The sequence below is a fragment of the Dendrobates tinctorius genome, unplaced genomic scaffold (assembly GCF_039654945.1).
Source record: "Dendrobates tinctorius isolate UK_male_01 unplaced genomic scaffold, ASM3965494v1 ptg000351l, whole genome shotgun sequence".
In the NCBI taxonomy this organism is placed as follows: Eukaryota; Metazoa; Chordata; class Amphibia; order Anura; family Dendrobatidae; genus Dendrobates; species Dendrobates tinctorius.
In genome coordinates, this window is record NW_027362017.1 from 3,771,843 (window position 1) to 3,785,469 (window position 13,627).

Here is a 13,627-nt window from a genome sequence, read left to right on the forward strand (position 1 = left end):
GTTTTCCATGCAGCTTCTCTTTCCCTTTTCACATATTATTCATGCAGGGCTTAGAAGCACCCCTATGTTATTTGTTGTTCTTCTGTAAGGGTGGCGGAGCGGATTGTGCTGTTGGGTTCCTACCCCTGAAGACGCCAATCGCGTTGTGTGTGTATTGTGTCATGCGTCTTTGGTAAATACCATGTCATGTAATGTATTGTGTATAGAGGGTGTTATGTATTGTGAGTATTATGGAGGATGTGATAATGTATGATAGTGTAATGTATAGGGATATAGATTGTAGGGTAAGATAGAGGTAATGTTTGGGACTAGCCCACAGAGGAAGGGGTTAGTGTTGGGAAAGAGTGACTGCTTCCTGGCTGTTAGGGAGTTAGAGTTTTGGAATGCAACGTGAGCTGAGCTGCAAAAAAAGGTGACTCACAGTGAGAGGAGACTAAGACAGGGGTATAGTGCGATACTGAAGAAAACATGACAGAAAGAGACAGAGTGGCTGTCTGTAAAAGGATCCTCGGAGAAGATGCTGAATCCCCAACCCCAGAACTTGCAACACAGAAGGTAACAGGTCTTTGTAGGACTAAATAATGGGGACTAGTTGGGGTCCCGAGCGGTAGATCCACGGCGCTCCAGACGAGTGCCTCGCCGACGGCTAACGTCCCACACCACGTTGCACTTATTTTTGCTGTGCCCACTACCTTTTCCAGGTCTAAAGTAAAGCATAGCAGAACATACGGTACTGTGCAAAAGTTTTAGGCAGGAGTGGAGCAAATGCTGCACAGTAAAGATTTCAGAAATAGAAGTGAAAAGTTTATTTTTTATCAATTAAGAAAATGCAAGGTGAATGAACAAAAAGAGAAATCTAAAATCCCATCAATATTTGGTGACCGCCCTTGGTCATTGTAATTTCACCTTGGGACTTGTCACTTATACACAAATTTTGAAGGAATTCAGCAGGACCGCTTCCACTGTGGGCTCCTCCCAAACATTAACTCTATCTTACTCTACAATCAAATATCTTGGAGAACTGACCTCAGGCCTTCTGTGTATGAGGCTTGTGTGGATCCTTCTGTTTCTTCATGTGATCCCACACCGACTGGATTATGTGAGATCAGGGCTCTATGGGGCCGGATCAACACTTCCAGGACTGATTGTTTTTCTTTATGAAGATCGGATCGGCTGTAGCTTGGAGCCAATCAGACGCCTCCCTGATGGTATTACATGATGTACAGTCATATGTTAAAGTTTGGGCACCCCTATTAATGTTAACCTTTTTTCTTTATAACAATTTTGGTTTTTGCAACAGCTATTTCAGTTTCATATATCTAATAACCGATGGACTCAGTTATATTTCTGGATTCAAATGAGGTTTATTGTACTAACAGAAAATGTGCAATCTGCATTTAAACAAAATTTGACCGGTGCAAAAGTATGGGCACCCTTATCATTTTCTTGATTTGAACACTCATAACTACTTTTTACTGACTTCCTGAAGCACTAAATTGGTTTTGTAACCTCATTGAGCTTTGAACTTCATAGCCAGGTGTATCAAATCATGAGAAAAGGTATTTAAGGTGGCCACTTGCAAGTAGTTCTCCTATTTGATTCTCCTATGAAGAGTGGCATCATGGGCTCCTCAAAACAACTCTCAAATGATCTGAAAACAAAGATTATTCACCATAGCTTTTCAGGGGAAGGATACAAAAAGTTGTCTCAGAGATTTAACCTGTCAGTTTCCACTGTGAGGAACATAGTAAGGAAATGGAAGAACACAGGTACAGTTCTTGTTAAGCCCAGAAGTGGCAGGCCAAGAAAAATATCAGAAAGGCAGAGAAGAAGAATGGTGAGAACAGTCAAGGGCAATCCACAGACCACCTCCAAAGACCGGCAGCATCATCTCGCTGCAGATGGTGTCACTGTGCATCGGGCAACAATACAGCGCACTTTGCACAAGGAGAAGCTGTATGGGAGAGTGATGCGAAAGAAGCCGTTTCTGCAAGCACGCCACAAACAGTCGCCTGAGGTCTGCAAAAGCACATTTGGACAAGCCAGTTACATTTTGGAAGAAGGTCCTGTGGACTGATGAAACAAAGATTGAGTTGTTTGGTCATACAAAAAGGCGTTATGCATGGAGGCTAAAAAACACAGCATTCCAAGAAAAACACTTGCTACCCACAGTAAAATTTGGTGGAGGTTCCATCATGCTTTGGGGCTGTGTGGCCAATGCCGGCACCGGGAATCTTGTTAAAGTTGAAGGTCGCATGGATTCAACTCAGTATCAGCAGATTCTTGACAATAATGTGCAAGAATCAGTGACGAAGTTGAAGTTACGCAGGGGATGGATATTTCAGCAAGACAATGATCCAAAACACCGCTCCAAATCTACTCAGGCATTCATGCAGAGGAACAATTACAATGTTCTGGAATGGCCATCCCAGTCCCCAGACCTGAATATCATTGAACATCTGTGGGATGATTTGAAGCGGGCTGTCCATGCTCGGCGACCATCAAACTTAACTGAACTGGAATTGTTTTGTAAACAGGAATGGTCACAAATACCTTCATCCAGGATCCAGGAACTCATTAATAGCTACAGGAAGCGACTAGAGGCTGTTATTTTTGCAAAAGGAGGATCTACAAAATATTAATGTCACTTTTATGTTGAGGTGCCCATACTTTTGCACCAGTCAAATTTTGTTAAAATGCAGATTGCACATTTTCTGTTAGTACGATAAACCTCATTTGAATCCAGAAATATAACGGAGTCCATCAGTTATTAGATATATGAAACTGAAATAGCTGTTGCAAAAACCAAAATTGTTATAAAGAAAAAAGGTTAACATTAATAGGGGTGCCCAAACTTTAACATATGACTGTATAAGTATCTGCCTGTATATCCGGTCTGAGCTCTGACGGTCGTATTCTTCCATCAAACTCCTCTATCTATGTCCTTATGGACCTTGTGCACTGGGCACAGTCATTGGGAACAGAAAAGGACCTTTCCCAAACTGTTCCTACAAAGATGGGGGCTACAATTGTCCACAATGTCTTGTGCTGAAGAATTTAGATTTACCTTCACTAAGACTGGTAACAAGTCCATAGTATTATCCCACCTCCACCATCTGTACAGCGGGCAAAATGCAGTCAGGGGGCAACGTCCTCCAAGAATCACCAAACCCAGACTCCTCATCAGACATAAATAGAGAAGTGTAATCCCTCACTGCACAGGACATGTTTCCTCCAGAGTCCACTGGTGACAGCTTTACACTACTCCATCCGCCCCTCGGCATTGTGCTTGGTGATGTAAGGCTGCATGCCGCTCCTCGGCCTTGAAGCTGTCGGTGGGAGCGCAGTGTTTGTGCTGATACCAGAGGAGATCTGGACTCTGCAGTTATGGGGTCAGCAAAGTGTTGGTGACTATTCTGCCCTCTGCTCCTAATCACTCAGTGATTCCGCTCGGTGACGTTTTGGGGTCTCCATTACATGGTTGAGTTGCTGCGGTTCTTTCCACTTCTCAATTATCTCCCTCACAGGAAATGGGGGAAGATTTAGGAGGGATTTAATAAATGGAGTTGTTACCTAGGTGTCTCCTATTTCAGGACCGCGCTGATATCAGTGAGCTCTGCACCACCGGCCATTCTGCCACATGGTAGTAAAGGCAGACGGAGGGCGAGGGGCTGGATGTTATACACTGCGGGGTGATGGCTGGATGTTACATACCAGACCGGGGGCGAATGGTCGGATTGCTACACACTTGGGCAAGGCACTGGATATTCTACACCATGGGGCGAGGGTCCAGAAGTTATACACCGGGGGAGTGAGGGACCAGATGTTATACACCGAGGGGCAGTGGGACTGAATGATAAACCTTAATTCAATGATTGAGATGTGTGTCCCAATACTTTTTTCCCTTATACTTGTACTTGCAAAGGGAAGAAGTCCAGTAGATGGAGCCAGAGGTTGTGGTGCTACAGCATAAAGGGCCAACACATAGAAATGAGAGGTTGTGCATCTATGGTTATCCCAGAGTGCAGGTGTGGTAAAGGCAGGTACGCGGGATGCAGTGACGAGGAGTGAGACGGTTCAAACTTTAAGGTGTAACTTTTATATATATAGATGCCGAAAGGGGCTATCTTGAGCAACCGAACAAGATAACAACAGTTGTCCTCGCAGGGACCAATCACAGAAATACACTGAGAAGGCCGGTCACTATAGGGCCGCGGTATGGCCGACTACGGGTCCTTTATTACTATGTGTCACTTAGCCCTCCTGACATCCAACGGCGTGCTGTTCGATGGTGCTTCGGCGTTGCAGTCGCTGGGCCCAGCTGTCGAGGATTTGGCGAAGTCTTCGGGCGGTTCTACGCCCAAGCGAGGCGGAAGCATAACAGGCATAACAGAGTTCGTTGGCGGGCTACCCCCCAGCGGAGGCAGCGTGATACTGCCTGAGTGCGGGAGGATGGAGGCCGCAGTCCCCGGACAGGGATGGCCAGTGGTGATGCTGGGTGGCGGCAGGTAGGCCGCTGGCTGCGGTGAAGCGGCAACAGCCGCGGGCGGCAGAGGACAGGCCGCAGCCACGGGCTGGACTGAAGTGGCAACGGCCGCGGGCGGCAGCGGACAGGCCGTAGCCGCGGGCTGAAGTGAAGAGGCCGCGGGCGGTCGGGCGGTGTTCCTCTGCGGGACGGCTCGGTGCCGTCTCCCTTCCGTCCCGCCTGTCGCGGTCCTCCTCTCTGGTTGCTGTTGGAGGTTCTGGCTCTTAGGGGCCCTCTCGGTCTCCTGCTTCTTCTCCCCTGGTCTGCTGACTCACTCTGGATCGCGTCTCCCGTCCCTTTTATACAAGCTCCTCCCCCAACCATTCTGGAAGCCTCTGCGGTCTGCCGTCTAATTCTCCCCCCCGGAAACAATTCCCCTAGGAACCTTGGTGACGGTCCCCTTGGTTCTGGCCCAGACACGCAGCGGGGTCCCCTCCTCCTACACAGGTGCAGCACGGGAGAAGTCTTGGAGATGGTTGTGACTTTTACAAACAGTAACGTATGCTTTCTCAGTTATTAATATTTTAATATTTTGTCGCAGTATGTGTCCAGACATTTGTCCTGTCTACTGCCATATGCACTAAGAAATAACAGAAGTCGTTAGTAATGCGACTTTACAGAGGACGAGGGAATAGATATTGTTGAGTAATGCAGGGAGGAGTCTCCTATGACACATATACATTACATTTTGTGGATCCAGGACCCCCGTGCACTCCAGGTACAGTTCTAGATTTTCTCCTATATGAGATGTGGAATCTCCGTCAGTATTGAATATACAGCAGATATTTGCTGCTAAAAAAACAAATGTTAATAGATTGAAAAATTTTTTGTCACACAAGACCTACTTCCTCTACAAAACCCACACAGGAAATCTGACGAGCTGAGCTAACCATCAGACACTCCAAACTCAAGAAGTGCAAACCTGGACCACAAGTCAGGGAGCGTCCGAGACAGGAGGGGAGCAATGAATCTCTAGAAGCCCTGGCACCGACACCGACTGGCACTCCTGCCACTTTGAGATGAGTCCGTCACCAAAACAATGAAGACCACGGGGTGGTGGTGATGAAGCTCTAGGACTCAGAAGACAAGAGTAGCCGGTGCAGAACCGCCATGGGGTCCCGCATTAAGTAAGAAACAAATAATATATCTGTAATACAGGCCACGTTTAGTAACTCATCATCTTCCTCTTTCGTTCATGTCTTTCTAGTAACGGCCCTCAAAAGCCATAATTGACAGCAACAGAATTTAGTGTCCTTATTCCCAAAGTTCTGTCAAATTCTGCAAAAAAAGGCCCATGCCAAAGTAACAGCAAATAACACCAATGTACGATAATGACTACTATAATACTGCCCCTATATATAAGAATATAACTACTATAATACTGCTCCTATGTACAAGAATATAACTACTATAATACTGCCCCTATGTACAAGAATATAACTACTATAATACTGCCCCTATATATAAGAATATAACTACTATAATACTGCTCCTATGTACAAGAATATACTATAATACTGCTCCCTATATATAAGAATATAACTACTATAATACTGCTCCTATGTACAAGAATATAGCTACTATAATACTGCTCCTATGTACAAGAATGTAACTACTATAATACTGCTCCTATGTACAAGAATATAATTACTATAATACTGCTCCTATGTACAAGAATATAAGTACTATAATACTGCCCCTATGTACAAGAATGTAACTACTATAATACTGCCCCCTATGTACAAGAATATAAATACTATAATACTGCCCCCTATGTACAAGAATATAACTACTATAATACTGCCCCCTATGTACAAGAATATAACTACTATAATACTGCCCCCTATGTACAAGAATATAGCTACTATAATACTGCTCCTGTGTACAAGAATATAACTACTATAATTCTGCCCCCATGTACAAGAATATAACTACTATAATACTGCTCCTATGTACAAGAATATAACTACTATAATACTGCTCCCTATGTACAAGAATATAACTTGTTATGATGAGTCACCGAAGGAGGAAAAAACAAAATACTAGTTAAGTCCAGAAAAACCAGAGAGGTTGGCAGCTATCGGATTGCAGACCCCTGAACCTATCCACAACAACTAGCAGTACCCGTGGGGGGTTCCTACGTTGCCCTAGACCCCTCGATCACAGCCGGAGAACTACATAGCCTAAAGACAGAAAGGGGAAAAACTAAACTGCCCCAGAGCAGACCCCAAAGCAATAGGCAGCCCCCAACATATAATGACGGTGAAGCAAGATGAAAACACTAACACAGATAGAAAGATAGGTTGAGCAAGTGATGGGGCCCAAGATAACTAAATAGGACAGGATAGGAAAGCTGCTGTCTGCCATCCGCAAAAACCCTATCCAAAATGAGCCAACCGACTGATAGGAAAAACAGGCCCTGAAGTCGCTAGGCTTCAAAAGACTATATCAGCACTCAGGTATATTCTGAAGACAGAGCAAAAGATCAACAGATCAGAGACAAAAATGGAATTCAGCTCACCCCCGGCTGGGGATGGCAGAACTCCCAAAAAAACAAGGCAAAACAAAAAGAAAACTGAAGAGTACAAAGCAGAGCAGAAAAACTTAGCTTTGAGACGCAAGAATCAGACTGTTCTCCAAGAATCCAGCAGGATCACCAGCAAGGCAGAAGGGCGTCGGCTGCCTTATATCCAGTCCTCAATTCCAGCCACCCAGTCATCATCTAGCTGCCCAGGTGTTTGGTAATCAGCCTCACTACCTTCCTTCACCAGAGGAGGGAGTTCATCAGACCTCAATGGTGAAGGGAAAAATGAACTCACAACAATAACTGCTATAATACTGCTCCTATGTACAAGAATATAACTACTATAATACTGCTCCTATGTACAAGAATATAACTACTACAATACTGCTCCTATGTGCAAGAATTTAACTGCTATAATACTGCCCCTATGTACACGAATATAACTACTATAATACTGCCCCTATATACAAGAATATAACTACTATAATACTGCTCCTATGTACAAGAATATAGCTACTATAATACTGCTCCTATGTACAAGAATATAACTGCTATAATACTGCCCCTATATACAAGACTATAACTGCTATAATACTGCCCCTATGTACAAGAATATAGCTACTATAATACTGCTCCTATGTACAAGAAAATAACTACTATAATACTGCTCCTATATACAAGAATATAACTACTATAATACTGCTCCTATGTACAAGAATATAACTACTATAATACTGCCCCCTATGTACAAGAATATAACTACTATAATACTGTCCTTATGTACAAGTTTTTAACTACCATAAATACTGCTCCCTATGTACAAGAATATAGCTACTATAATACTGCCCCTATGTACGAGAATATAACTACTATAATACTGCCCCTATGAACAAGAATATAACTACTATAATACTGCCCCAACGTACAAGAATATAACTACTATAATACTGCCCCAATGTACAAGAATATAACTACTATAATACTGCCCCTATGTACAAGAATATAACTACTATAATACTGCTCCTATGTACAAGAATATAACTACTATAATACTGCTCCTATGTACAAGAATATAACTACTATAATACTGCCCCTATGTACAAGAATATAACTACTATAATACTGCTCCTATGTACAAGAATATAGCTACTATAATACTGCCCCTATGTACAAGAATATAACTACTATAATACTGCCCCTATGAACAAGAATATAACTACTATAATACTGCCCCAATGTACAAGAATATAACTACTATAATACTGCCCCAATGTACAAGAATATAACTACTATAATACTGCCCCTATGTACAAGAATATAACTACTATAATACTGCTCCTATGTACAAGAATATAACTACTATAATACTGCCCCTATGTACAAGAATATAACTACTATAATACTGCCCCTATGAACAAGAATATAACTACTATAATACTGCCCCAATGTACAAGAATATAACTACTATAATACTGCTCCTATGTACAAGAATATAACTACTATAATACTGCCCCTATGTACAAGAATATAACTACTATAATACTGCCCCTATGAACAAGAATATAACTACTATAATACTGCCCCTATGTACAAGAATATAACTACTATAATACTGCTCCTATGTACAAGAATATAACTACTATAATACTGCCCCTATGTACAAGAATATAACTACTATAATACTGCCCCTATGAACAAGAATATAACTACTATAATACTGCCCCTATGTACAAGAATATAACTACTATAATACTGCTCCTATGTACAAGAATATAACTACTATAATACTGCCCCTATGTACAAGAATATAACTACTATAATACTGCCCCTATGAACAAGAATATAACTACTATAATACTGCCCCAATGTACAAGAATATAACTACTATAATACTGCCCCAATGTACAAGAATATAACTACTATAATATTGCCCCTATGAACAAGAATATAACTACTATAATACTGCTCCTATGTACAAGAATATAACTACTATAATACTGCTCCTATGCAGAATACTATGTTGAGATCCCACATATTTACTCATTGGTAGTTACCTCATTTTTTTGTGTCTTGATCTACTATGTTGTTATTTTCTCTGTGCTGTGACTATTATTCATACCGCATATAGCAGTATAGGGATGTTACAATTAGATTTGATCCGCCATATCTATGACAATGGTTTATGCTGGATGAGAACTTATCTGCATCTTTACACACTTTATGCTGCTCCTTTTTGTAAATTGTAGCGCGTTTTGATTTGTAAATCTGCTATAATACAGAAATACACCAGTAACCAATGAACTCTTGGAGCCGTCACCGTCGCGCTGGGTGAGGGGCGTATCAGAGGCTGGTTCACCAGATGGAAGCACGGCACATGGAATACACAGAAATACAGGGGAGATGTTTTGTGACTGATATGGAGATGTAGTGATCGGTTGATATTGCGCTACTAGTCTAGTTAGAATAAAAAGCGACACCAGCCCCTGTTATGAGGCTCAGTGTGGCCAGCGAGCCGGTTCATGAGACCGTGCCCAGAGGAGAGCGCAGGAAGACACCACAGAACTAAAAACTGCCAAAATAGGGAAAATATTGACATTGCGATTAGCATCGGAACCATCGGATCAGTGTCGGCACCGCGTGTCCGGTTTTCTGTCTCGTCCTTTCCCTTTTTTCCCTCCTGCCAACGTGGATCCAATATATATCAATGATTTTCCTTTTGCAGAGAAAACCCAGACAGAATATTTGAAGGATTCTTTGAAGTTTTGCGCCCGACAACTCAGGATAAAGGTGAGATGTAATATAGAAGTTATTAAAGCGGTTGTCCAGGCTTGGGGTACTAGTCTGCAGTCACTATGTCAGTGCAGACCTGTGAATCCTTACAGTGCGCACACTGCACGCTGTCAGGACTCTCCAGTGCCGCCTCCAGGAGTGTTGTTTCGGGCGCGTTACCGTAACTATGTGATTTTCAAACATGCGGTCACATCCTGACTAGACGTGTGCTTCCTCGCTCCATACAAGTGAGTTGGGCGAGACCGGAAATGTCTAGTCTGAATGTGTCCGGAAGTATGTAATCACAAGAATCCTGATAGCGTGTAGTGTGCGCGCTGGGCTGCAGCCTTGAACTCCGAGCCTGGACAACCCTTGGTGCTCGTCTTATTTTAATAGACATACTGTGGCAGCTAGACAGATCCCCACAGGACACAAACTGCAGCTGCCGCAGAAGCTCTTTGAGAAACCTTTTTGACCTCTTGACATCTGTGGGTCAAGTTGCTGCAGAACCTCATAATATACACCTCAGCTGCTGCAGAACCCCATCATACACTTCAGCTGCTGCAGAACCTCATCATACACCTCAGCTGCTGCAGAACCTCATAATACACCTCAGCTGCTGCAGAACGTCATAATACACCTCAGCTACTGCAGAACCTCATAATACACCTCAGCTGCTGCAGAACCTCATAATACATCTCAGCTGCCGCAGAACCTCATAATACATCTCAGCTGCCGCAGAACCTCATGATACACCTTAGCTGCTGCATATCATCATAATATAACTCAGCTGCTGCAGAACCTCATCATACACCTCAGCTGCTGCAGAACATCATAATACACCTCAGCTGCTGCAGAACCTCATCATACACCTCAGCTGCTGCAGAACGTCATAATACACCTCAGTTGCTGCAGAATGTCATAATACAACTTAGCTGTTGCAGAAATAGAGAACATCATGTCACTCATTAAAGGGAATCTGTCACCTCATTTTTCGCATATAAGCTGCGGCCACCGCCATTAGGGGATTATCTACAGCATTCTGTAATGCTGTAGATAAGCCTCCGATGTAACCTATAAGATAAGAAAAACAAGTTAGACTATACTCACACAGAGGTGGTCCAGTGCGGTCCGGTCCGATGGGTGTCGCGGTCTGGGTGCAGCGCCTCCCATCTACATGCGATGACGTTCTCTTCCTTGCTTCATGTTGCGGCTCCTGCGCAGGCGTACTGCTCTTCCCTGTTAAGGGCAGAGCAAAGTACTGCAGTGCGCAGGCGCTGGGTCTCTCTGACCTTTCCTGGCGCCTGCGCACTGCAGTACTTGGCTCTGCCCTCAACAGGGGAGAGCAGTACGCCTGCGCAGGAGCCGCAACATGAAGCAAGGAGGAGGACGTCATCGCATGAAAATGGGAGGCTCCGGACCAGACCGCGACACCCATCGGACCGGACCGCCCCTGGGTGAGTATAATCTAACTTGTTTTTCTTATCTTTCAGGTTACATCGGGGGCTTATCTACAGTACAGCATTACAGAATACTGTAGATAGAGGCGGTGGCCGCAGCTTATATGAGAAAAATGAGGTGACAGATTCCCTTTAACCCTTTCCCACACATTGATGTCATTGTACGTCCATATCGCAGGTAGTTTACCCCATTCTGCTGTACAGTTATGTAAGGGGGTGAAGATAAAGAAGAGCTCAAAGGAGGTTACCTTCCTTGCTCCTTATCCGAAACCACTTAGCCAGACAGCAGGGTTGCCGGGGGGGGGAAGACATTCTGCCCTGGATGGACTGGACCATGTGACTGCAAGGGACAGAGAGGAAGAGGAAGAGGCAGGCAGAGGGGGCGAAAGTAGAGCGCGCCATACACTGAGCAGAGTGCGCCAGCGAGAAAGCAGGCTGCAGCACCGCACTCCCAGAGAGAGAGGACTCCCCGTCAGAGCTACTGAGACTGAGATACAAGACATAGTGAGAGCTGTATGTGAGTATGTGGACTCGGGAGCCTCCATGACCAGAGGAGACTTCCCCCCTGACAGTGCAGAGACAGTGACCTGAGTGCGCAGCCCCGGTGACCCCAGTGGCAAGCCGAGACCCCTGAGTATAGCAAGTAAACTGCCTAGTGTGCGTAGCATCGTTACTGCAGAGAGACTGTCAGCTTAATATACAGAGACTAAGGGTCCCGTCACACCAAACGATGCACCAGCGATCCCGACAACGATACGACCTGGTCAGGATCGCTGGTGCATCACTACATGATCGCTGGTGAGCTGTCAAACAGGCAGCTCTCACCAGCGATCAGGACCAGCGAGGACACTGGTATCCAAGGTAAATATCGGGTAACTAAGCACGCGCGTCGCTTAGTTACCTGCTGTTTACCTTGGATACCAGCTCCCAGCGTGCGCTTAGTTACCCAATATTTACCTTGGATACCTGCTCCCATCGTCTGCTTACAGCGCTGGGACCTGGCTGATCGTTGCTCTCCCGCTGCCACACGATGCGCGCTGGTCAGCGGGAGACCAACGATCAAAAAATGGCTCAGGACATTCCTGCACGATCAGCGATACCCGATGGGGGGGGCGGTCGCTGATGCATGCAACACACAGCGAGATCGCTAGCGAGATCGCTGATGCGTCACAAAATCGGCGATCTCGCTAGCGATCTCGCTGTGTGTGACGGGGCCTTTAGAGCCGGAGAGACTCAGTTCAGCAGCATCACCCAGCTTCCAGCATCACCCTGAGAAGACGTCTAGGAGAAAACACCGTGTGCACGTCTGTAGTGGTGCCAAGGTAGGTTCCCAAACCATATATGATAAAATGAAAACCTGGCACTCAACTTAATGCTTAGTGGAGCAATTTATTGTAGTACCAGGAAGCGGTGCAAACCCGCGTCCAGGAGGACCAGGCTGGCGCTCTCCCTGCCATATGTTAAGATTCATCTGCTTTTCAGCAGCATATCGACTACTGGATTTACAGGGACATTTAAAAAGCGCCCACCATTAAAACTACATTCAATATCTTAGCACGTAACTGATGAAGGTCTACATTGACCGAAACATTTTCTGGTGCTACAATAAATTGTTCCACTAAGCATTAAGTTGAGCGCCAGGTTTTCATTTTATCACCCTGAGAACAGACTGCAGAGACTTAACCCCGGAGTTCTCGGTTCCCAAGAGAGGAGAGACTACAGAGTCTTCAGGTGCCGCTGTTGACGGTGCCAACGTTGGAAAAAAGGACCCTTCAAGCAATACTTCACTGGACTGATAAGTTACAAGAATTCCCGTTAACCATTTCTACTCTGCGTAACCTTTTCATAGCCATAAGGCCCCGTCACACACAGCGATCTCGCTAGCGGGGATCAGCGACCGGCCCCCCTGCCAGTTATCGCTGATCGTGCAGCATCGGCCAGGGACGTTTTTCGATCGCCGGTCTCCCGCTGGCCAGCGCGCATCGCTGCGTGTGGCAGCGAGAGACCAGCGATCAGCGACGCTGGACACCGGTTTCCAAGGTAAACAGTGGGTATCCAGGAGTCGCACGGTTCTTAGATACCCGATGTTTACCTTGGAAACCAGCTTTTTTTTATGACATATTGTACTTCATGATAGTGGTAAAATTTGTTCTATATGACCTATGTTTATTTGTGAAAAAACTGAAAATTTTGCAAACCTGTGTAAAATGTTGCAATTTTTAAAACTTTCAATTTTTATGCCCTTAAATCACAGAGTTATATCACACAAACTTAATAAATATCATATCCCTCATATCTACTTTACATCAGCACAATTTTTGAAACGTAATTTTTTTTGTTAGAAGGGTT

General features: G+C 44.6%; 1 protein-coding gene across 4 annotated transcripts in view; it reads left to right on the plus strand.

Annotated features, from left to right (window-relative positions):
* Positions 1-425: 425 nt before the first annotated feature.
* LOC141075428 (DENN domain-containing protein 1B-like) overlaps positions 426-13,627 on the plus strand; it is a 36,623-nt gene continuing 23,421 nt past the window's right edge. The window contains exons 1-2 of one of the 4 annotated variants that reach the window (XM_073562461.1): positions 426-555; positions 9,772-9,836. In XM_073562461.1, coding sequence (XP_073418562.1) covers positions 518-555; positions 9,772-9,836 — 103 coding nt within the window. In that variant the 5' untranslated portion in view covers positions 426-517. Of the gene's footprint in view, positions 556-5,432; positions 5,653-9,771; positions 9,837-13,627 lie in introns of those variants that run through there. The other 3 variants (XM_073562463.1, XM_073562462.1, XM_073562464.1) reach the window with 3 other exon arrangements.